The sequence below is a fragment of the Prionailurus bengalensis genome, chromosome C1, assembly GCF_016509475.1.
Source record: "Prionailurus bengalensis isolate Pbe53 chromosome C1, Fcat_Pben_1.1_paternal_pri, whole genome shotgun sequence".
Classification (NCBI taxonomy): domain Eukaryota; kingdom Metazoa; phylum Chordata; class Mammalia; order Carnivora; family Felidae; genus Prionailurus; species Prionailurus bengalensis.
In genome coordinates, this window is record NC_057345.1 from 86,022,491 (window position 1) to 86,047,923 (window position 25,433).

At 42.4% G+C, this 25,433-nt stretch overlaps 1 protein-coding gene across 6 annotated transcripts in view; it reads left to right on the top strand.

The window, feature by feature from the left end:
• The first annotated feature begins 1,040 nt into the window (after window positions 1-1,040).
• CDC14A (cell division cycle 14A) overlaps window positions 1,041-25,433 on the top strand; it is a 188,888-nt gene continuing 164,495 nt past the window's right edge. For 4 of the 6 annotated variants that reach the window (XM_043575675.1, XM_043575676.1, XM_043575673.1 and 1 more), the window contains exons 1-3: window positions 1,043-1,610; window positions 2,435-2,525; window positions 23,692-23,767. In XM_043575675.1, the coding sequence (XP_043431610.1) occupies window positions 1,562-1,610; window positions 2,435-2,525; window positions 23,692-23,767 (216 nt within the window). In that variant the 5' untranslated portion in view covers window positions 1,043-1,561. Of the gene's footprint in view, window positions 1,611-2,434; window positions 2,526-23,691; window positions 23,768-25,433 lie in introns of all 6 variants that reach the window. The other 2 variants (XM_043575677.1, XM_043575678.1) reach the window with 2 other exon arrangements.

Sequence of the window (25,433 nt, forward strand, 5' to 3'; positions counted from 1 at the left end):
GAAACCACACAGAGCGCATGCTCTTACGATGGTGGATCTGTAGCGCCATTTTCATACCGAAGGCTTTAATTAGGCACGTCTGTAGGGTACCCAGTATTAAAGTTGTTCAAACAGTGTGAGGAGCCTCACAGAAACAAGACAAGGGCTTTTTGGGACGAACCACTCCCTGCAGCACTTCAGCTAAGACGTAAAGAGATTCTTTTGTGTTAATTTCCCCCGTGGACGAGTGGCCCTCTCGTGTGTCGCTAGTTCCCTCCCCGCTCCACCCCTCTCCCGCCCCGGCTGGCTTCGCTTCCCCGCCCCCCTCCTCGACCAGAGCAAGATAAAGGTGAGGCATTTGTGATGATTTTGCGGCCACAGTGGCAGTCCAAATGAGAGGACGTGGGGGGACCGGATGGGAACGTTTTCCCCTGTGAGAACAAAGCACAAGTTATTTCAAAGTCCAGTATGTGTAGAGGAAACCGGTACATGTTCTTTTGAGCTAGGAGGTAGCGCTTTTTTAATTTTATTTTTTATAAAGGTGGAGATCCGTCAGGGCTGGGGGGCTAGGGTTGCTACAAAGATTTGCCATATATAGGAGGCGGAGCGCGGAGCTCTGAGATCTTTTAAGTGTGTGTGTGCGCGTGTGTGTGCGCGCGCGCAAGAGTTTAAGAGAATGTGGGTGATGGGCCGCGCAAGAGAGACAGAGAAGAAAAATCTGGAGTGGGAGAAGACTTAGTGCAGAAAAGGAAGGGGGGCCGGCGCATCCTTGCCTGGGAAGCCGCAAAAGCGCCCTTCCCTACCTACTCGCTACTCCACCGTTTCATTCATAAGTTGCTAGTCTGGAGGCCCCGCCCGGCTCCCCTGGGCCCAGGGCCCCGTTTCCTGTACAGCAATTGGTGGACGGCAACAAAGCCTTAGCAACTGGCTCCTAGAGACAGGCGGGCCGCCTGGTAACTGGGGCGCGGGGCCGGCGCCGAGAAAGGAGCGGGGCTGTCCCTTTAAGGGATGGCCGCGGAGCCGTGAAAGTGGAGGGGGCCGGGGGAGGGCGGGGAGGAAGGTCTGAGGGCGGACCTAGGGGGAGGAGGAGGAGGAAGAGTTGCTGCTGAAAGGAGGTGGCGAAGGAGGAGCCGGAGCAGCTGCTGCCAGCCCGCGGGCACCGGAGTCCTGCCCGCTGCTGCACGAGTAGCCACGGGCGCGATCGGGGCAGACGTCTCCTCCTCCATGATCACTTTGGGAGCGGGGGGAAGACTTTGCCCTGCCGTGAGAGCTGGTCTGCGTTTTCCAGGCGCGGCGGCGGCGGCGGAGCAGCCGCAGCAGCCGGGTCCGAATCGGAGCGGCCACAGCCTGGGGCGTGTGCGCCCCGCGCGGAGCGGGCTCGGGTTCCCCACGGAATGTCCCCGGGGCGCCCGGCGCGCTGACCCCCCAGCCGCCTCCGCCTTCGGCGCCTGCTGCCTCTCTCCGGCGGGCGCGGTGTTCGGGACTGCAAGCTTCCCGGCTCCTGGGCAGTGGGGAAGCCCCCGGGGGCGGGTGACCTCAGCTGTCCACGACCCAGCCCTCCCCCGTGCGTATCTTGCTTAAGATGGCAGCGGAGTCAGGGGAACTAATCGGGGCTTGCGAGTTCATGAAAGGTGAGGAGCAGCCGCCCCACATCCTCCAACCCTACCTCACTCCCAACTCTTCACTTCTAGCCCTATGTCCCAACCGCCGCCTCCGGCTTCTCTTGGGGCCCCCAGTGTCCTGCAGCGGCTCCGCGCGCTCTCGTCTCCTCTCGCTACTGTCCTCTCCCAGAGGACCCCCTGCTTCCGGCTTCTCTGTCTTTCTTGCGTCCCAGGTTCCCTCTGCAGCTCCCTCGGATGGCCTCCCTGCCCAGTAGTGGGACAGCGCGGGGTTCCGCCGGACTTTTGCACGCAGGGGCTGGTGGGGATCCCACTCTGAGTGATTTTTTTTTTTAGTTTCCTTTATCCCGCTCGGTTTTCGGGACACCCCCTTCCTCCCCCCCCCCCCCCCCCCCCCCCCCCCCCCGGCTCCCGCATCACACCTCCCTGTCTCTTACTCCTTTCCTCTTCTTGAAGTCTTCGATGCTGCAGGCTCACCTCTCTCTTCCCCTTCTGCAGTGGCTGAGGTCTGGAGATTTCTGAACCAAACTTGCATCTTCAGTTCTATGGGTACCCCCAGCTTCTATCTGCGCGCGTTCGCCTGGAACAGGGGAGATATGGGAACTGCTCCAGCTGAGTCTCTCAGTCAGGTCCCCTCCTCGCCTCTCCCTTGTGCTCTTGAGTCTCTGGGTTTCTGGGAGAGATCAGGTTTCTGCAAGAATTCCACGTGTTAATAGAATCTTTAAATAATGGGTAGCAGTTATTAGTTTGATCTTTCCTGTGTTACCACCACCCCTGCCCACGTTCAGCTTCCCTACTTCTCATGTTTTCTCCCATCTTTTAAACTTGTCTTTCAGATCGGTTATATTTTGCTACTTTAAGGAATAGACCAAAAAGCACAGTAAATACCCACTATTTCTCCATCGATGAGGAGCTGGTCTATGAAAAGTAAGTTTCCATTTTTATTTTCCCCCCTCAACCGTTTTGCTTGTTGGCTCTTTGGTGAGGGAACAACACTATGTGCCTCTATGGCAGGTTTATTCAGTTTCCCCCAATGGTGCAAGTAAGAATACCATTTTCCGGAAGACTCAGATGCCTGAGGAGAAGTGCAGAGCAAGTTAACATCATTTGAACCTGTCGACACCCCAGTCCTTTTAGACCTCTGTCTATATTAGCTCTTCCTACTGCCACCACAAACTGCAACCCTAGATACCTAACACTCCCCAGAGTAGGACCAGGGAGACACTGTCCTTGCCAGACTCTCTAATTGGCTTGTGAATCAGCCACCCAGTATTTATGGAGCACCCACAGAGTATAGGGAAGCGTGTGTATCACAGGTGCTTCAGCTTTACAGTTCACAAGGCTTCTGTTGTCTCTCAGGATGTTTTTGTTTCTGCGGCTCATTTTTGGAAAATGGGACCTGTTTAGCTGGAGGTAGCTGTACCTAAGTCATATCTATGAGTAAGATTTTACCTGTACAAGAAATTACTGAGTTATTTTATTTGGTTGCCCGAAGCTTCAGAGTAGTACTTTCTTTGTCTTTGAGGAAGTGGTATAGGAGTGCTGATTTAGTTTCTTTGGTTACTTTGCTTCTTCTATGGGAATTAGGATTTGAGAGTGTAAACTAAGAATAGGGAACTGCTGTTTGTGAAAGACCAATAGTTTACAGGAAAAAGATATCTTAATACTTCAAGGGTAATAAAAATTTAATTGAAGAGAGATAAATCTCTGTTCAATAAAAGCAACAGATAATAAGGAATAAGAAGGCTGAATTGACTTGATTACGCTCTCATTAAAAAGAACTGGTGTTTCAGAGTAGTCCAATATATTCTAACTTAAACATTTAACTTTACTCTCTTGTTGTTAAACCAAACATGCAATTAAATGAACATAGTTAAATGAACCATAGTGACCCTCATAAGCTTCCTAGGACTTGTCCTGTTAAAAGGGATTTTGGCGGTTCTGCCTAACTTGTGGGTACCACCAAGGCATTTGAAGAGTGAGAGTATTCTCGACTTCGAAGAGTGTATCTTTTATTTGAGGGCAAACCATCTTTAATTGTCACTTCATCACAGGGATTCTTGAAACTGATGTCTTCAGGACATTTCTCTTAGTGGTACTGGGGGCAGGATGCTTCTTGAATGGCTGAAGTCAAAGTGGGAATGAAAGAGCCCTTTGCTGCTGCATACGAATGCTGCCGGGAGGAGGTCTAAATCCCTGGTGTCAGATTGCAGCCATGCTCCTAGACGGAACGGAGTAATGTGTGGCCTGCTCCCCCGACCCTACCCCGTGTACCTGGCTGATGTCACTGCTAGCAGTGTTTATTGAGTGTTCACTATATTGTTGGGAGTGTGCATTTTTGTTGCTTTCTTTTAGTGAGTTTCAGGTTTGGGGACCTGACTCTTGTGAGTCTGACAGTAGGGACTGTGTATGTGCCATTATGTTCCACTCTGCAGTGGCTGACGGGCCAGAGGTTGTTCGGATGTCATGGAACAAGCTTCAGTCATTGAGGTCTGAATTGCTTCTTTAGAGATTGCTAAATGGTATAGTTCTAGCAGAAAATTACACGTAGCCACCGAACGCAGCACTCAGTGGTTTTTTGATTGTAGTATTGATATATGAAGAACATTTTTTTGTGCATTTTAAGGTTGGTATTTTAGGATAGGGCTACAAATCACATTCCTCTTGTATTTAAAACAATTTTTTTGATAGATGTTTATTTTGAGAGAGAGAGAGAGAGCGAGCGAGCATGAGCAGGGGAGGAGCAGAGAGAGAGGGAGACACAGAATCCAAAGCAGTCTCCAGGCCCTGAGCTGTCAGCACAGAGCCCAATGTGGGGCTCGAACTCACAAACCATGAGATTATGACCTGAGCCAAAGTCGGACGCTTAACCGACTGAGCCACCCAGGCGTCCACACATTCCTCTTGTATTTATTCACCTGTGTTTCCGGTGTCTTGTAAAGGAAGACTTGTTGGAGAGACCATCCTAATTATATTGTGAGTTTTGATGTCATTTCAAACTATAAAGAGGACTCCGGCCTGGGCAGAGCATATACCTCTTTCAGTTTGGACGTGCCCAGCTACCGTGCCAGTGCAGTGGCTGTGGTTCTGATTAGCCATCATTCCATCTTTTTTTGTTATCCCAACATATTACACATGCTAGATGCTGGAGAGGATACAGCGGCGATGGATGCACATAATACCTTCGAGGAGCCGCACGCCTGTAGGGAGGATGACAGCAGTGCAGTCAAAGGGATAGAAAGAGAACTGACTTTAGGTTAACATAGCCCCTGTACTAAGAAGAGTTCCCAGGCAGGTGAGAGCACATTTGATTGCTGTGTTTAGAAAAGGCTTCGTGGAGGAGTTACAATTGGTTTGAAGAACAGACAGAGTTTTATCTGGCAGAGATGTGAGAGGAGAGATCCCAGAAGCAAGAACAGCAAGGATGAGGAGGGAGGCTCCGGAATGGATTCAGGGAATAGGAAGTCCCCCAATTAGCCTGGTGTGTATGCAGGTCCAAGGGGGGTGTGCAGTATGAAGTCAAAAGGTCAATGGGGTGCAGATTGAATGCCAGGGTGGGGATCTGCAGTTTCCTTGTATACCATTGGACCCTTCTCTGGGTTTTGGGGCAGTCCATGGTATAACTGGATCTGGGCTAATTGCAAATAGTGGTAAACATTTATTGAGTGTTTAAATGCATGCTAGTTGCTGTTCTAGGTGCCCCACAATGCTTAATTATTAATTCATTTTATTTTCACAACAATTCTGTGAGGCTGGTACTATTATCATCCTTAGCGTGCAGAGATGATGAGAGTAGTGTACAGAGAGGTTAGGGAACTTGCCCAAGGTCACAGAGTTAAGATATAGCAGAGCTGGAATTTGAAACTGAGCCCTCTGGTTCTGGAGTACATCTGTCTTCTCTCAAAAAGTTAGTAGGATTGGGGCGCCTGGGGGCTCAGTCGGTTAAGTGTCTGACTTTGGCTCAGGTCATGATCTCACCATTCGTGAGTTTGAACCCTGCATCGGGCTCTGTGCTGACAACTCAGAGCCTGGAGCTTGCTTCAGATTCTGTGTCTCCCTCTCTCTCTGTCCCTCTCCTGCTCGCACTCTGTCTGTTTCTTCTCTGTCAAAAATAAATAAACATTAAAAGAATAAAAAAAAAAGTTAATAGGATAGCATCCTTAAAACGAGTTAGGGTGGAAGTAGAAGCACACTTAGAAAAATTCTGGAATGTTCAAGGGGAAGAAATAAGTGCCTAGATGAGGATTGGTAGCAATGGTGATAGAAAGAAGGGATCTGAATCCATGTGACTGGCAGTAGATCAGGTGGGTGGGTTGAGGGATGCTGAGGAAAAAGAGGAGGTGAAGAAGGCCTTAAGACAGCCTGGGTCCTGGTGAGCCTGCTGGGACCATTAACTGAACAAGAAGTAGGGCAGAAGAATCGGCTTTAGTGGGGAGATCAGGCATTCCATTTTGGTCAGGTTGAATTTAAGGAAATTTTTTTTTTTAATGTTTATTTATTTTTGAGACAGAGAGAGACAAAGCATGAACGGGGGAGGGTCAGAGAGAGAGGGAGACACAGAATCGGAAGCAGGCTCCAGGCTCTGAGCTGTCAGCACAGAGCCTGACGCGGGGCTTAAACTCACAGACCGTGAGATCATGACCTGAGCCGAAGTCGGATGCTTAACCGACTGAGCCACCCAGGCGCCCCAGGAATTTAAGAGATACCACATAGACTTGAAGTTCTTAAACTTGGGGATTTTTTCCAAAAGAGATGATAAAACTGTGAGAATGATGTGATTTTGGGGGAGATAGAGAAGATATCAAGGTCTGTATTTCACAGGCAGGGCCAGGAGGAGGAAGCAGGGGAAGGAGGAGGAAATAAACAGAGGTGGACAAACACTGGAGAGAGAGAAGAAAGGGAGGAGGGACAGAAGCCTGGGAATCCATCTTGTCAGCTCTACTTCTTTAAGTTGTGTAGAATGAGAGAGATTGCAAAGCCCCTAGAAGAATGTGTAGTAACCTCTGTTCTGTCTATGGAGGAGGTCTTGTGGTGGGAAAAATCTTGACTATCGTATCATAACGTACATGTCTCTAAGGAGAGGAGTATGTTTATATGCATTGTCACACAGGCCTTGCGCAACCTTGTAACTCTGTACTTATTTGTTGAATGTATAAATGAAATGCTGCCTTTCTGGCTAAATTATCACCTTGAAAATGCAACTATTATTTATGAATCAGTAAGTAGTCTCTTTAAACATTAGGCTGTAGGTACTCTGGATGCAGCTGTGTTTTGTGCAGGTGTTTAGTTAGTTCTAAGAGGATGATAGCACTCCATGGTTGAAATGGCAACCTTCTGAGAAGCTGGTGGAGAAAACTTAACAAAGTGGCCTCATGTGTGCCTGTTTATTAGAAATGAGGGTCTGAATTTTCTGCTTGATCTTAAAACAGAATTTATCACATTAATATAAAGGCTTGAGCAGTTTTAGTAAAATGTGGTTGATAAGAAAGCCATACATTTGTCCTTGGGTTAGGATTTCACAGATGAGAATAAAAATTAGAGTATGAACTAACATACCTCTATGTGCCATAGAGTTTGTGGCACAAAAGTAGCCCAATAAAAAGAGAGCCTTTCAAAGATTTATCTGTATTTGATTAAGGTACAAATAATACACAACTCTCCAGAAAGGCTAATTCTTTAGTTTTGGAATTGGGCCCTGTAATCCAAATAGAGGCTTACTTTTTTATAACTTGGCTCAAGTTTTTTTGGCTCAAAAGTTAGAGAAATGAAGTATGTTAATTGTTATAACCTTTGCATACCCCTCCTGACTGTGATGATGGGTATAGGGTTGGATGTTAATGCATAGAAAGCCAGTTTGCTATGAAGGGTGGTGTAGAGGGTGTTCATTTTTAGCCTTGTCCATTTTCATCTCTTCTCTCCTTATGTTTGCAAAGGAAAGGTGTTGAGAATGCAGGAGAGAACTTTTCATGGACATACTCTGGGGACTGAATATTAAGCAGTGTCTGAAGTGACTCGAAGCATTTCACCAAATGTTTTTGCATGGAAGAATGAACAGCCTCTAATGAGGACTAATTAGCTAAACTGAAGATTTAAATAATTTAAAATGTTCAGTTTTCACTTAAGCTTTATTAAAACACTCTGGTATTAATGCAACCAGGAATTTTTGGATAAATCACGTATAGAAGAATGATTTCTTTGATAGTCTGTAAAATAGGTTTGAGTCAGAATGTGAACCTAGGACATCTTTGAGAGAAATACAGAAAAACTTCCCTTGCCTGGAAATATTTGTGGGACTGGAGTATTTAGGTGAGAAGAAACCCTTTTGGTTTTCAAATTTTATTTTAAATTTAATATGTAGCAAGTAGGCTAATTTAATGGAAAGAATAATGCCATTTATGGACATGCACACGTTCACACACGTATGATCATATAGAGTCTTAGGGCCATCATTTGGTACCCCAGCTGTCATTGTAAATTGCTATGATATTGACAGAAGAGAAGATATAGTTGAATTTGGAGACACATTTCCCCATGGGAATAAAAATAAAATCGTAATAACAGCTTACATTTATAGTCCTGGGCCAGCACCTAGGAGTCGGGTGCTATTATTATCACTACTTTACAGATGAGGAAGCTGAGGCTCAGGTCGGGTACGCAGAGCCAAAGGTCACTGAGCTAGTAGTTAAGTTGCTGAGCTGGGATTCAAGCCATAGGTAGTTGGCTTTGGAGTTCATGCTGTTATGCTCCCAGCAGGTTCCCAGTTGTCTTGAGCCTGAGGCTAGTGGGGAGGGTGCAGTACCAGCTTTACACCCCTGCCCCACACACTTGGCCCTTCTGACTTGAGTGAGGAATGGCTTTGGTAAGAGAGCGCCACCGACAGTGCGTGTACCAACTTTATGTCCAGGCTATATCTGGGAATGTGTGGTGGTAATTAAAGTGTTTTTCCCACTTTGTGGGTGTAATTTTGCTTTTTCTCCTTTCGGTGGACTGCCAGAGAGAGAGAGAGAGAGGGAAGGAATAAATTGAGCTAATTATCATTATGTATTAATAGGATGGATGAAACAAAAGAAGTCCAGTTTTCATAAGCTTATGAAAACTTCTTTTGCAGGCTGTCCAGTGAAATGTTCTTGCTGCTTAAGTGGTGTAACTTAAGATACAAATTTGTGCATAGAATTCTCTTAAAACTCAGAAAACTTTGTAGCTTTTGAAAGACAGTGGGTTTACACTTCCTTTTCCCTTTCTCCTTTCTTATGTCCTAACCTTGCAAAAATTACCCAGTATTTTTTCAGGGCCACTTTTTTCATCCTCTGTTTTGAACACATGCCTTTTAGGTGTGTGTGTATATGTGTATTTTAACCAACAGTACTACATAGTATATGTGATGAGGAAATGCACAAATCTGTATATACTAACCAGCCAATTTTAAATTCAGTGACATACCAGAGCCAAATTTCACTTTCTAGGTATAGATTTATTTAAATACTTGCTGTTTTGGACCCATTAGGCATTCACAATGGGTAGTCTGTCTCTAATCTTCATAAGGACACATTATTTTTTTAGTTCTTTCAATTTGTTTGAGATAAGCCTGACAGAAACATAAAATTTAACTACGGTGCTAAGGATTCAGTTAAAACTGACAGGGCTGGTCTTAATCAGGCTGCCTGACACATGGATCCAAATAGCCGGGCTGTAGGAGAGAGTCCAATGGGGAGCAGTTGGCCGTCCAAGTTCTGACTATGCCAAGTCACCGTGGGGCGGCTTCATTATTTTGTTTGAAGTAGATTCCTAAGACATCAGATGTTCTCAGTTGTAAGTTCATAAACACATTCCAAAGCCGAAAGCAAATGACTTTTACTAACCCAGAGCTTAACGCACCTTTGTGCTTAACAAAAGCAAAAAGAAAAAGAAAAAAGACCCTTGACACATTTTCACAGGAAGTGAAAAAAGCGGGATTTAAGACTTGGAGGTGGTTGAAAATTGCTGGAGTAGAAACATTTAGATGGGATAGATTTTGGTGCAGAGTGCTGTGCTAATGCTTCGAGGATAGACAAATACGTACAGAAGGCAGTCGGAACAAATACAGTGAAGGGCAATATATGACAAAAGCTGCAAAGGTATATGTTAGGAATCCAAGAAACGAAGACGTTATTACTGCCCGGGGTGATAAAGACTACACAGAGTGATATTTGAACTAGCTCTTGAAGGGTGTGTAAGAGCAAAGAGTGTATGTTATCATCTCTGTGAGGACAAGTACTATCTGTTTTTGCTTTCATTGTATCCCTACACCCCGCACAGTGCCTGACATGGAGGTGGTGCTCATGAAATTTTAGCTGAATGAATGAATGAATGAGTGAGTGAAAGAGGAAGCAAAAGAGAGAAAGAAGAGATTTCCAGTATTTGGAGTTGGCAGGATTCCATTAGGTGACATGAAATATTTGAATGCAGAGAGGTCCCAGGTGAGGCTGGACACATAGTGGGGACGGGATCTAGGTTGTGCTGTAGAATGGCAGAAAGACTGATTAGAGCTCTGCTTTAGGCTGGGAGTTGGAGGGGTGGGGTGGGTGTGTGTGTGTGGGGGGGGGCGGGGATGGCTCTGTTTAAGCTGTGGCAGGATTGGATTAGGGCAGTAGCAATGGGAACAGAAGGACCAGATGGGGGAAGAGTCTAGAAAGGATGGATTGAGCGTATTTGGGATTGACCACGTTGGGAGGTGGGGAGGGGGTGGTGAGGAACTGAAGGTAGGTTCAAGGTCCCTAGCTTGGGTGACTGGGAGAAAGTGGCACCTTAAAGTAGAATGTGTGTAAATCGGAAGGAAGGGTTACTTTTTTTATTGCTTGGTTTTATTTTGGGGTTGGGGAAAGGAAGTAAGAAGGGGAGTTAATAATGAAAGTAAAAGACGAGTCTTTGTCTTTTGTGATCTTTAAGGAGAAAATAGACAATGCCTGCCTGGGATATTTAGGTATTTACTTGTTTAAAAACTGAGAAGTTGACGGGGCGCCTGGGTGGCGCAGTCGGTTAGACTTCAGCCAGGTCACGATCTCGCGGTCCGTGAGTTTGAGCCCCGCGTCGGGCTCTGGGCTGATGGCTCAGAGCCTGGAGCCTGTTTCGATTCTGTGTCTCCCTCTCTCTCTGCCCCTCCCCTGTTCATGCTCTGTCTCTCTCTGTCCCAAAAATAAATAAACGTTGAAAAAAAAAAAAAAAAAACAACTGAGAAGTTGGGTGGGACACTGATCTTAAGTTCCTTTCTGGCTCACTGATTTGAATTGGGATTTCTACGGGTAAATGTCGAATTTATTATTGTTTCTTTAAAAAAACATGCTTTAGGGGCGCCTGGGTGGCGCAGTCGGTTAAGCGTCCGACTTCAGCCAGGTCACGATCTCGCGGTCCGTGAGTTCGAGCCCCGCGTCAGGCTCTGGGCTGATGGCTCGGAGCCTGGAGCCTGTTTCCGATTCTGTGTCTCCCTCTCTCTCTGCCCCTCCCCCGTTCATGCTCTGTCTCTGTCCCCAAAATAAATAAACGTTGAAAAAAAAAATTTAAAGAAAAAAAAAAAAAACATGCTTTAGTTTCAATTTACCTAAAAAAACTTTGGTTTTGCTAATCATCCAAATACTTCCAGGACCACCAAAGAATCAGATGTTGAATGAGAACCATCAAAAATACCACTTTATCGGGGCGCCTGGGTGGCGCAGTCGGTTCAGCGTCCGACTTCAGCCAGGTCACGATCTCGCGGTCCGGGAGATCGAGCCCCGCGTCGGGCTCTGGGCTGATGGCTCAGAGCCTGGAGCCTGTTTCCCATTCTGTGTCTCCCTCTCTCTCTGCCCCTCCCCCGTTCATGCTCTGTCTCTCTCTGTCCCAAAAATAAATAAACGTTGGAAAAAAAAAAATTAAAAAAAAAATCACTTTATTTATTGAAAGCATGTACTATTCTCAGTCCTCACAACTTGAAAACATCTTGTAAATGGTCACAATTTTTATTTGTCATTGACAGTGAATTCCTTTATAGGAAATAGTTTGTGTGAACTATAGTTTTTGAATAAAATGTTTCACTTATTAATTTATACATTTACTATTTTGTTCTTAAAGATGTTCACATCCAATTGATGAAGTGGAGAATTTACTAGTTTGGACCTGTTCTTTTGTTATAAAATTTAATTTTCATTTGGAGAACCAGAAACGATGGTTTATTTCACTTTTATTCTCCTTGGTGGATATACTCTAGTAAGGCATTTATCCAGTTTTTTTCTGGGAATGTGGCATTCTAGTGAGGCAGCTCCTACAAAGAGTTGGGAAATCACATCTTGAAATATGAAAGCAGTTTTGTAATTTGTGGAACTTTTCTAAGATGAATCTGCATTTTCTTCTTCTTGAAGAGTTTATTGCTTTTGATTTTGCTTTTTTTTTTCTGCAGTACTCAGACTGTATTATTAGAAGTACATTGGTTGTACAGTTTCACCATAATTCAGGGATGGTTCCAGCCACTCCTAAGGAATCAAGGGCTCTCTGCTTATGTAGCAGATGGTGCCTGTTTGCTAAACATCTTGTGTCTTTTAGTGTTTTTAATTTATTCAGTTTTTATTGGTGACTAACTGCTATGAGTTGAGTATGTTTTAGGTGCTGCTTTTGGCATTACCGTCAATGTACCAGCCTCTAATAGCCGCCTCCTCTCTATGATCCGTCTGATGAGTCTAATATACTATGTGTATGGAAACCGGACATCACATTTTATTAGCCTTTGCTACAAAATAAGACTAACTAGACTCAGCATGAGAATGGGACTCTCTTATAAATGCAGCTAAAGGGCCTGGATTTTGTGGCAGGCTTTAGAAGAAACAACATGACTTTGTTTTTGGCTTACTTGCGATTCTCATTTTTTTTAAATCTTGGTTTATTTTTGAGAAAGCTAGAGAGAGAGAGAGACACAGACAGACAGACAGACAGAGCACAAGCAGGGGAAGGGCAGAGAGAGAGGGAGACACAATCTGAGGCAGGCTCCAGGCTCTGAGCTGTCAGCACAGAGCCTGACATGGGGCTTGAACTCACAAAACATGAGATCATGACCTGAGCCAAGTCAGATGCTTAACCTGCTGAGCCACCCAGGCATCCCTTAACTTTTTTAATGTTTACTATTTACTTTGAGAGCAAGAGAGACAGAGCAGGAATGGGGGAGGGGCAGAGAGAGAGAGGGAGACACAGAATCTGAAGCAGGATCCAGGTTCTGAGCTGTCAGCAGAGCCTGACACAGGGCTTGAACCCACAAGCTGTGAGATCATGACCTGAGCCAAGTCAGATGCTTAACCTACTGAGCCACCCAGGTGCCCCACTGTGATTCTCATTTTTATTCCAGATTGAGATTTCTGAATTTGAGATTCTTGGATAACTGATGTCTTATTCTGTACAATTCTCTATCTTTTAAGAGGGTCTGGTATTAATACAGCATTTACACGAGTCCTGGTAGTTGATTATTGGTTCTCTGCAGCTGAATTAATCTGAAACATTAAAAACATTTTATTTGTTTCTAACTGTGAGATAAAAAGGTTTAAAAAGTTCTCTTCTAGGGAGCCGTGAAGGGTGGGCTTGTAAAATATCAAAATATTGCCTTTCCTGTTCTGCTAAGACCCTCACTACTGTCAAACATTGTGTCTTGTTCCACAAGCCCTACAGCAGATTGCCTGCAGCTCTGGAAAACCCAGAAGTAAAGGCTTAAGATGATTTTAACATGGCAAACTCTCAGAATTGAAGGGGCTCCTAAGAAAAAAGGAATTGGGCTGATGTATAGTGGGGGTGAGTCTTTTAGATTGGGGGTTACTTCTGGAGAGGGCTGCCCTGGGAATAAGCCAGTAATAAAGATACAAGCTGAAGGGGAGAAGGTAGGGCTGGGTTCCTGACCTTACCCTGCACTAGAGAGGCAGGTCATCTTGCTATTCTCTGTCCCCATTACTGCCCTTCCTTCTTAGGTCATTTTTGTCAATTTTGTCTAATTGGTCTTAGTGTGCACCCAAAGCTAGTACAATGTGATATCTGGTATCTCTCCCCACATGAACCTGGTGTGCAGTTTAGAAGGGTTAAATTGTAACAAGCAGTATTTTTGCAGATGAACCAACCACGTCTCAATCTTTCATTCATTACTCAGCCATCTGTGTGCCAAGTGCTAGGGATATAACAGCGAGCACATTTGAACCCAGCCCTGTGTTCATGGAGCTTATAGTCCGGGGTGGGGGGGATGGGTAGGGAGGATATTAATCAAATATTAAGAGGTGGGCATGGGAGAGGGATCAGGGAAGAAGCCCCTGAGGAAGTGTGACTAGAGCTGAGACCTAAAGGGTAGGTAGATGTTAACTAGGTCTGGGAGGGTGATGTGCTAAAGTCTGAGGCAGGAACTAAAAGAAATAGCTTGGCTGGAGCTTACTAGTAATAAAATGAGGGAAATGAAGCCCCAAAGAGAGATGAGGGAAATGAAGCCCCAAAGAGAGAAGCCCCAAAGAGAGATGCACCACCCTGGGCCTCACAGGCAAGTGTGCGAGTTTTGCTTTTAATTCCAAGAGCTTAGAGAGTAATATGATCATCACTGGATTTTAGAGTAATTATTTTCCTTTTCGAGGCCTTATTTGCTTTATGAAATGTGAGGGAGGTTAGTCTTTTATGTACAGGACATCAGTCATCCTTCTGTTTTCTACCAAAGCCACAAGGATACTGTCCTCATAGTCCTCTTGCCTTTAATACCTGGCATTGAATACAGGGGTTAATTTATACTGCTTGAGAATGTTTCTGTGGGAGTGAATTTTAATTTTAGCCGTGCATTCCTGAAGAAATGTATTGTTTTCATTCCTGGCAGTCTCAAAGGGGGTTTTCATTCATTGACTTGCTCCAAAGAGGGAAGTCACAGAATGACAGACTCTGATGCTGGAAGGTTCCTTGATACCATCTAGTCTGTTGTTTGGCTTTAAGGCAAAGTTGCAACACTAACCCATTTTATAGCAGCAGCAGGGCCTTGCTATTCACCCCAGGTTAAGAAGGTACAAAGTGGAGGACGCTTCCTCATACTTCCGGTGTTGTGTACCTAGTCTTTCCTAAAAACCTAAACTAATGTACCAAAGAACAGGAGTCAGAGTGGATATTGGGGTTTTCTCCTTACTTTGTCATCTCAACAAATGTCAAACTTCATGCAGATAAGTAAAGGGTAATGAGATCAAGCTTCCTACCGTATGAAGCCACTTTCTGGTCTGTGGGTTTGTTCCCCAGCTGTGCAGAAAGCATAGTGAATTTCAAGGAGAAGGCTGTAAGGTTCTTCCCCTTCCTGGAGGGGATATTCTGAGGGAAATGCCTTTGTACCCAGAATCAACACCCTGAGAGGGCAGAATGTATCAAATCGGGTGACTAGCCCTTGGGAAACATGTGAACTGTTGAATGGGTTTGTCCGATATGTGTAACTAGAGTCTTAGACTCTTTAGACTCTATTTTATATACATGTAAATGTATATATACACACGTATACACATAATATATATTACAATATATATTATAGTCTATAATGGCTGGAAATTGGATATATGATATGATATGATATTTGAAAGAACTTTGGAAGTCTTACTTCAGCAGCTTTATCTGATAGATGAAGATGTGGAGTCCCAGAGGGGCTAAGGCACCAGCCCAGGGACATTGAGTGATCCGGTGGGGACTAGAACCCTTTACTTCCCAATGGTCTTTAGTTTTCTGTCAGACTCTATTTGACTGAATGGAGCTGGGGAACTTCTTCCATGTGCCGACTCTCTTCCCAGGCAGACAACATCAATGTGACTGTGGTTTGTTATGCTACAAGGGCTTGAGCATAAGCCTTGAGCTGTAAGGGCTTCGGACTATACTTTGATCTTAGATTAATGTTTGCTGATCAATTGAAGCCTTTTTGCAATTTGATTACTAGGGGTTTCAGCCATGTATAGGAGCTTTATCATCTGAAAGGAGGAGTGTGGATAATATTCCAGAGATAGGGAAGATATTAGCTGATTAATGTCACCAAAAATTTATATGCACACACACACCTATAATCTCACTGTGCTTTGAAGGGTATTGCTACTTAGCATTTATCACACTGAGATAACATATTTACTTGTCTTCTCATTAGGTGGTGAGCACCTTTTGAGTAAGGAATGGCAGTCAGCAGGCTTTCAGTAAATATTTGAGTGAGTGAATGAATGAATAGACAAAAACTGTCAGCAGCACTGGTAAAAAATTCATGAGTTGGTGCGCCTTAAAATGACCTTATAGAATTTTTCCATTCTATTTATAAAGCAGGTAAACCCCCCCCCCCTTTTTTTTGTATTGTCAGCACTCTGATTAATATGCTAACTTATAGTGCCTTGCTCAGAGTAGGTGCTTATAAATTGTATTGAATGAATGTGTGTTGCTTGGAATATAGCTCATCTTTTTGCTGAGGAGTTGAAAATTTTTAGATGAAAGTTCTTATATGTAGAATAAGGTACAAGAGTGCTTTAAGCAATGATTCCTCTGGGAATGGGCCCACTTAAGTTTGTTTGAAAAACCAAACACAAAATAATGATATGTCATAAACTTCATAAATCTTGTGAGAAGAGCTAGACATTTTGGGTATAACAAAAAGGCTTCTAGGTCCAACTTGTTTTTCCCTTCAAGTCTGTAGGACCAGCACTATGGGTGTTAGGTGACCTGTGGGTACTGGGTTACCCTGTGGGTAGTGGATGACCCTGGTTACATTTGCTCTGATCCTTGGGCTCCCATTTCTTTGTCCTCTTCAGAAGGAGATGACCCTCCCCACTTGTAGGACTCTAATTCTTTTAATTTCTTTCCTCCCCAAACAGGAAAGAGTTTGATTTTAGCTTTTTATACTTACTGAATAACAGATAGATGAAATGATTTTTACTTAATAGTTCATGAATTTCATTCTGGTTATTGACCCATAATTGGCCAACCTACAAGGGGAAATTTACGAATAGATAAGAGGGATTCATTTGATCGGTCATTCATTCATTTAGAGGGAAAGCTGAAGGTACTCTGAAATAATAAAATAATGTGTCCACGGTTTTCCTTGTCCAAATGAGCCCACATGAGACCAGATTACCCATCTCTCCCCCACCCAAGAAAAAAGAGGTGGCCATTGCTTGGCTGTGGCTCTGGAGGCCTCTTCCTGGGAATTGCCAGAATGGAGAAGACTCTATGTATAGTCATTAATTTCAGGCTTAGGAGCCCATTCAGCCCTCACGTTCCTTTCTTGTGTCTCTACAGGGCTCTCTGCCATTTCTCATCCCCTTTCATTGTTCCCAGGTTGATGACCTTCCATTTCTTCTCTTCTACCCTGAGCCCAACTTTTTCATTCTCTTGCCTTGGTTGCAATTTGCAAGTTGCTGAAGTACATATTTTATACTTTTTAGCACATTTGACTTACTTCAATTGATATCAGTTGGTTTTTGTATTTTAATATTTCTCTCTAGTAATGATCTGGCCTATTAAATGTGTTTCCATTTCCTCTCACCACTGGTAAGGAGAATTCTTATGAAGAAGCATGTTGTTGCTAGGTATTTACCCAAAAAATACAAAATACTAATTCATATGAATGTATGCACCCCAGTGTTTATAGTAGCATTAGCCACAATAGCCAGATTATGGAAACAGCACAGGTATCCACTGATAGATGAACGGATAAAGAAGATGTGCAATTTATATGCAATGGAATATTACTCAGCCATAAAAAAGAATGATATCTTGGGGTGCCTGAGTGTCTAAGTTGGTTAAGCGTTTGACTCTTGATTTTGGGTCAGGTCATGATCTCACGGTTTGTGAGTTTGAGCCCTGCATTGTGCTCTGCACTGACAGCGTGGAGCCTGCTTGGGATTCTGTCTCCCTCTCTCTCTTCCCGTCCTCTCCTTTTTCTCTATTTCTCTCTCAAAACAAGTAAAAATAAATTAAAAAAAAAATAATGAGGGGCTCCTGGGTGGCTCAGTCAGTTAAGCATCTGACTTTGGCTCAGGTCATGATCTCATGTTTTGTGAGTTCAAGGCACACATTGGACTTTGTGCTGACAGTGCAGAGCCTGCTGAGGATTCTCTCTCCTTCTCGCTCTCTGCCCCTTCCCCACTTGTGCTCTTTCTCTAAGAGTGAATAAATAAACTTAAACAAAAATAAAAAAAAAAAAAAGAATGAAATCTTGCTGTTTGGAATGGCATGGGTGGAGCTAGAGTATCATGCTAAGTGAAATAAGTCAGTCAGAGAAGGACAAATACCATATGATTTCACTTATATGTGGAATTTAAGAAACAAAACAAGTGAGCAAAGGGAACAAAAAAGAGAGAGGCAAACCAATAAACAGACTCTTAACTGTAGAGAACAAACTGATGATTACCAGAGGGGAGGGCAGCAGGGGGGTGGGATGGGTGAAATAGATGATGGTTAAGGAGTGCACTTGTGATGAGCACAGGGTATTGTATGAAGTGTTGAATCACCAAATTGTACACCTGAAACTAATACTACACTATATTTTACCTAACTGGAATTTAAATAAAAACCTAAAGAAAGAAAAGGAGACTGTTGTTGGAAGGTGTGTTCTTTATTCATGGCATTTTATTATATCAAAAGTTAGTGATAACCCAGAGTGGTGGAAGCAGCTGTGACCGTTTTTTGCCTCAATGATCTTGACATTTTCAGGATCAGTTAGAAAACAGTCAGAAAACAATACAGAAACATAAAACAATATTATTATAAATGCAGTTATATTCTTAGCAATGCAGGCATTGTGAGGAAAGGATATATAAAATGGCCTTAAGATAGAGTTTGTTGGGGCGCCTGGGTGGCTCAGTCCGTTAAGCGGCCGACTTCTGCTCAGGTCACGATCTCGCTGTCCGTGAGTTTGAGCCCCGCATCGGGCGCTGTGCTGACTGCTCAGAGCCTGGAGCCTGTTTCAGATTCTGTCTCCCTCTCTCTCTGACCCTCCCCCGTTCATGCTGTGTCTCTGTCTCAAAAATAAATAAACGTTAAAAAAAAAAGATAGAATTTGTTGGCTTTGTATTTGCCTGTGGAAGTTCTGACTTTTGAAGACCTGTTCTAAATTGCTGTTGGCTGGAGACGCCTGGGTGGCTCAGTCGGTTAAGCGTCCAACTTCGGCTCGGGTCATGATCTCACTGCTTGTGAGTTCGAGTCCCGTGTCGGTCTCTGTGTTGACAGCTTGGAGCCTGGACCCTGATTCACATTCTGTCTCTGGCCCTCTGGCCCTCCCCTGCTTGCTCTCTCTTTCTCTCTGTCTCTCAAACATAAAATAAAACATAAAATTAAAAAAAATAAATTGTTCTTGGCTATGCATAGGTTTTGACTGAATTTCTTAGTATGACTTGAAGCTCACCCCACGTTTTGTGAAATATAAAAGCTGGCTCTTTGAGCTTCAAGATTTTGTGACGTGGGAAACTCTCTGGGTTCAGGTTGTTTTGCTTCTACCTTTAACATGGTGCTATGGCCAAGATGGAGGTATACCTTCTTCATTGTAGATATCTGATGCTCTTACAGCAACTTGTTTCTTAGAGAGATAGTAGAGGAGAGTGGGGACAGGATCCTTTTCTATTTTTCTATCTTCCCCTGTTCTAGGTCCCAAGTTGTCTTTTTGGAAATATGATTCCCTTGAACAAAAGAGGGTAGGAATTACCAGAGCCTAATTTCACTTAGGGAAATAATGTGGGTCTCTGAAGGGGAAGGGTATCAACTGTCTTCAAACACTTTATCTGTACCTCACTCATGGTACTTGGTATTTTCTCCAGTGTTGTATAGTTATTTTTGTTCTCATTTTATCTTTTCATCTTGATCAGTGTTTTCTATCGGTGCAGAACATTTGCTGCATTGATGGAAATGTGTATTTTCATTTTCCAAATCAGTAGTCATTAGCTACATGTAGCTTTTGAATACTTTAAATGGGCTAATATGATGTGAGAACTGAATTTTTAATTTATTTAACTTTAATAGTTAATTAAACATTTTTAATTTGAATATAGTGGACACAAAGCTACGTTAGCTTTAGGTGTACAGCATAGTGATTCAACTTCTCTGTGCATTATGCTGCACTTACCACCAATGTAGCTACCATCTGTCACCCTACAGCACTTTTACGATACCATTGACTGTATTCCCTAGGCTGTACCTTTCATCCCTGTGGCTTATTCATCCCACAACTGCAGACCTGTATCTCCCTCTCGCCTTCACCCATTTTGCCTGTTCTCATCCCTCTTCCCTCTGGCAACCAGCAGTTTGCTCTTTGTATTAATACCTCTGGTTCTGCTCTTTGTTTATTCACTTGTGTTTTTTTTTTTGTTTGTTTTTTTAGATTCCATATATGAGTGAAACCATATGGTATTTATCTTCCTCAGTCTGACTTATTCCACTTGGCATTATATCCTCTAGGTCCATCCATGTTGTCACAAGTGGCATGATCTCATCCTTTCTTGTGGTTGTGTAATATTCCACTGTTTTGTGTGTGTGTGTGTGTGTGTGTGTGTGTGTACATACATACCATGTCTTCTTTATTCATTCATTTATGCATGGGCATTTGGGTTGCTTCCATGTCTTAGCTATTGTAAATAATGCTGCAATAGACATAGGGTGCAAAGCTTTAATTAATTTAAGTTTAAGTAGCCACAGGTGGCTAATGGCTACCATGTTGGACAGTACAAATCGACTTAAGGATGTAGTGTGTCTTTGATTTACTTCTTCCTGTGTTTTTGGAGTATACTAATTTACTTATCTGATGTTTGGTGAAACTGGTATGTTTGTTAACTGTGTTGCTTCCAAAATGACATGTGGTTAAGTTGGCTGTGCAATTAGAAACTCTACAACTTTGAGTTTGAGATTGAAGTTGGCTTCTAATGATTAGCACAAAAATGGAATTAGATGCCTTGAATTCCTTGTGCTTTCCTGAAATTTGTTCAAAGTGAATCTAAAATGCTGATAAAACCATAATTTAAAATTCTAGATTTACCTTAACATTCTGCAAGTGTCAACAGTCATGTTTGAGTAGGGGAAAAACAGATTAGTTAAGAGCGTTGCTTCCAATAACTTAAGGACAAGGAAATCTGTGTTAGAATTAGGACTACCTTAATCATGCTGGTAGGTGCTTATTTTATATTCTTTTCATTTTGATTCTTTTGAATGGATTCTTGTTCACCATCCAAGACTGGTCTGTAATTAGGTATAATAAGCACAGTTCATTTTGGATTCATGTGTATTTTGTTTATACTTACAACACAGCATCACACTGGGGACTTTAGAAATAAATATCTTTTTATTTTTTATTTTATTTTTTTTAAGTTTACTTATTTTTGAGAGAGAGAGAAAGAGAGAGAGAGAGAGAAAGTGCGTGCACAAACTGAGGAGGGGCAGAGAAAGAGGGAGACATTAGACTCCGAAGCAGGCTCCAGGCTCTGAGCTATCAGCACAGAACCTGACGTGGGGCTTGAAATCACAAGCTATGAGATCATGACCTGAGCCGAAGTCAGATGCCTAACTGACTGAGCCACCCCGGAGCCCCAATAAATATCCTTTTGTTTCCAATCATTGCATGTTTTCCTTTTTGGCAACCCTGTGTTTTTACTCTCGTGAAGCCTGTGTATAGGGACAGGAAAATTTGGTGTTACCTGGAATATAAAGTTCCAAAATATTACACACTTGCTTAATGTAGATAAAATATACAAGTTTAGTATTCTTATGTAAGGCAAGTGGGTCCTGGCAGATTTGATGCAGTGCAATGACATATCTATGCTACTGTAGTTTAGGTAGCAGAAAAAAATTCAATGACTCCCTCAAAAGAAAGGTCTTTTGGGGATGGGTTTTTTTTGAGACTTGTTGATATTTAGAAAATTTATGGTCCAGGCTAAATTGAATTTGAGCATTAATGAGCAAAAATTCATAATGAGAACTCATTCATTGAAGTTTTAATGTTATGAGCAGGATATTCTTCTAAGCTTGTAAGGTATAACATACAGTCCTTGTGTGAGAGGCTTACTCTGTAGTTGGGCAGGTAGGATCTACACTTAAAGATAATTCACAGCATGCGATAGTGTCTCAGATAGTAAGTTTGGGGAACTTTGAGAGGAGGCTAGTGTTTCCTAAGGGTGACTGGAAAAGTGGGATTTGAACTGGGATTTTGAGGAAGCTAGAGAGGAACAGAAAGAGAAATAGGAGGGCACTCCAGGCAAGGAGATCAGTGTGAGCAGAGGCTTGGATTAAGAATTTGCACGGAGTATTTGGGAATAAGGAACGGATGTGTTTGTTGAAATGCAGATTCCATATGGGACCCATTAGGGGATAAGGTCATCTTGGAAGCTAGGGACATGAAATGTAGGGCTTTGATTGCTGGGCTGTGGAATTATTCTGAGGGGAGTAAGGAGCCATTACACACCTTTGAATGGTGGGAAGATATGTGAGAAGTGAACATTGTGAAGATTAATCTCTGGAGTGGAATACAGGATGATTGGGCAGGGGAGAGGGAATTTAAACAGTGAGGATGTGAAATGAAGAGCCCCTGCACTTTTGTTGCTAACGTAGGACTAGAGAAGCAAGGGATGACTTAGAGGAGTAGCCTTTCTGGTAAATGAGAATGAAATTGATATTTATTTGTTGCCCGTTTGTGATTGAAAGTTTTCATGCCCAAGTAACTGGGAGAAGTGAGAAGTGTTTTTAGTCTGGTGGGCTGATTTGAAGGAAATATGGGTTGATTTTATTTATTTATTAAGAAAACATTTTATTTATTTATTTATTTATTTATTTATTTATTTATTTATTTATTTTTCAACGTTTTTATTTTATTTTTGGGACAGAGAGAGACAGAACATGAATGGGGGAGGGGCAGAGAGAGAGGGAGACACAGAATCGGAAACAGGCTCCAGGCTCTGAGCCATCAGCCCAGAGCCCGACGCGGGGCTCGAACTCACGGACCGCGAGATCGTGACCTGGCTGAAGTCGGACACTTAACCGACTGCGCCACCCAGGCGCCCCAAAACATTTTTTTTCTTAAAGAAAAAAAAATTTAATGTTTATTTAGTTTTGAGAGAGAGAGTGAGACAGAGCATGAGCAGGGGAGGGCCAGAGAGAGAGGGAGACACAGAATCAGAAGCAGGCTCCATCCAGGCTCTGAGCTGTCAGCACAGAGCCCCACATGGGGCTCAAACCACGAACCATGAGATCATGACCTGAGCCAAAGTCAGATGCTTAACCGACTGAGCCACCTAGTCGCCCTGAGAAAACATTTTTTTTAATGTTTATTTATTTTTGAGGGAGACAGGGCAAGTTCAGAGGAGGGGCAGAGAATGCTAAGCAGGCTCTGTGCTGATGGCAGAGAGCCCAATGCAGGTCCCGAACTCATGAACTGTGAGATCATGACCTGACCCAAAGTAGGATGCTTAACTGACCCACCCAGGCTCCCTTAGATGGGTTGAGTTTTAGATGTTCTAAGTTCCAGGTGACGGAAGGACCTGTAGATGTAGATTCGGAGGCGGTTGGAGATGAAAAGACTGATCCTGGGTCTCACTTGTAGGAGCCATCGCTCTTCTGTAGGGTCATCAGTGAAATTCATGATAGTGGGTAAGAGAGATCTGCAGACCGCTGACTGTATCCTGGAGATGTCTGCAGAGAGGGAGATGGGCCAGTGTGTCATATAATGTGGAATGTTCAAGGAGAAGAAAACTGCAAGAAGACCACTAGGTTTAAGATACTTGAGAACCGAGAGCAAAGTTTGAGTGGAGTAGTTAGAATTGGTGACTAAGTAGGTGATAAATCCAACTCGGAAGTGAATGCACATGTTATGTTCATCTTGCTTCTTTTGTGGCCTGCTTTTTAATCATTTTACTGAGTGTCCTGGCAGGGAGATAAAACAAGGTGGAACTCAAAAATGTCCAAATAGTTCCTTGTTAAGAGACTAGTTACGGTAATTGGGTGAAATCATTAGTTATTTGGAGTATATGAATCAGTTATATAATGACCCATATTCCTGAAGATAACTGAAATTTGCAATTTTAGTGAAAGTAAAAATGAGCATTGATGTTCCTGAAAATTATATTTCTACTAAATACTGCTTTTTTTTTTTAAATCCCAGTTTTTATGCAGATTTTGGACCTCTGAACTTGGCAATGGTGTACAGATACTGCTGTAAACTAAACAAGAAACTGAAAGTGAGTACTATGGTGATGTTTATATTTTGTTATTGGAAATTTTAACTTTGAAATCTGATCACTGGGATTGCCGTGCACACACCATTTAGTTAGGTAATCTTGATCTTTGGATATTTATTTGAGTAGTTTACTCTCATATAAATGAGAAGTTGAAACTGATCCACCTGATTACCCCATAAAGGACATGTTAACCTCTTCCATTTTTCAGGATGAATTGAAATGTGAGCTGAATGAAGTCATTGGAATAGCGATCTAAGAAAGAAAGCACAAATACCTTTCAGGTTGCTGTTTAATGAGTCTATCAGATTCCTCCCTAGGATGGTTTTTCTGAAACCAGGTGATGAAGGCACTCATCACGGCATCGCAGTAGCTCTCAAGCTTTTCCTGTCTGATCAAGATTGAAATTTTTATGTATTTCTTGGAGGTCATCTTTGTAGAGTAAGCAGCCAAGTGGGATGGATGAGCTAGTAGTGATACAACAGGGACTTTACCTGTTGTGACAGAATTTGGATCATACATTCAGTATTCATCTGTATTTTTGATTTACATGTTTTTTTTTTCCTCTTAGACTCTTAACATACATGAGGAAAAGCATTACATGTAATCCTGGTTTTGGTAAATTTATTTCATCACATAGAGATATTTATCTTTGTCTTCCGGTGTTCAAAATGAGGATCTTAAATGTAACGTTTCAGTTTGGAAGGTCAAATACTACACAGCATGCGGTTAAAGATAACTGCGAAATTATAATGCTCAGGTGGCTTATTCTTTCTGCTAGTTACAGTGTAACTGGTGTGATGATGTACAGTACTTTGTACATGTTAGCTGTTTAGTGATCTTTTGATTTGATTGATTTTTATTGAACTTAGGGATAAAAGACTGTCTGTAGTGGAGAATTTCCTGTAAAATATGTTGTATATTTATGAATTCATAGATTTTTGTCATTGATCTGAAAATGCTAAATGGTCATGGAATGAATACCAAAGAGAGATTTTTATTTTAGTCAAAATCATATAACATAAGGTCTGTTGCAATCAACTGTTTAAAGAATTAATTTGTAAAGTATTATCTGACTTGAAAAGGTATACGTAAATTCCTTTAACTAAACTGGTCTACATTTTTCAGAAAAGAAGCTACTGCCTATAGTTTAGAAAATAAAGTGGAAACTTTTGTAATCACCAGGGAAGCAAATAATATCCTAAAAAGGATTTAATATAAAAACATAAAGTGAACTTTTAGTGGATGATTAACAAGGAAAGGATAATCCATAAATAATTGAAGGCTATTACTTCCTTTTGAGGACCTAGGAATTTTTTTTTTTTTTTTTTTTTTTTTTTTTTTTGCTTTCTTGATTAGTCCTGTTAGTATGTAGTTGGTATGAATTGGGTATTACAATTAACAATTCAGGACCTGACCATTACTTGGAAGATCGAAGAGAAAAGAATCATTATTTCAAAAATAATTTTTTTGGTCTGACTCTGTCTTCTGCTTATATCAGTTACATAAAAGTAGATGGCTTGAGTAAGGCTATTTTTCTACCATATTTTACACCAAACTGTATAGGTAAGTGTATACATGGACTTGTTTTGATTTGTTTTCATTTACAAAGCTTTCTTTCAACATTATGCAAGTTTAATAGAATTCAGCAGTCCCTTGGTTCATTTCA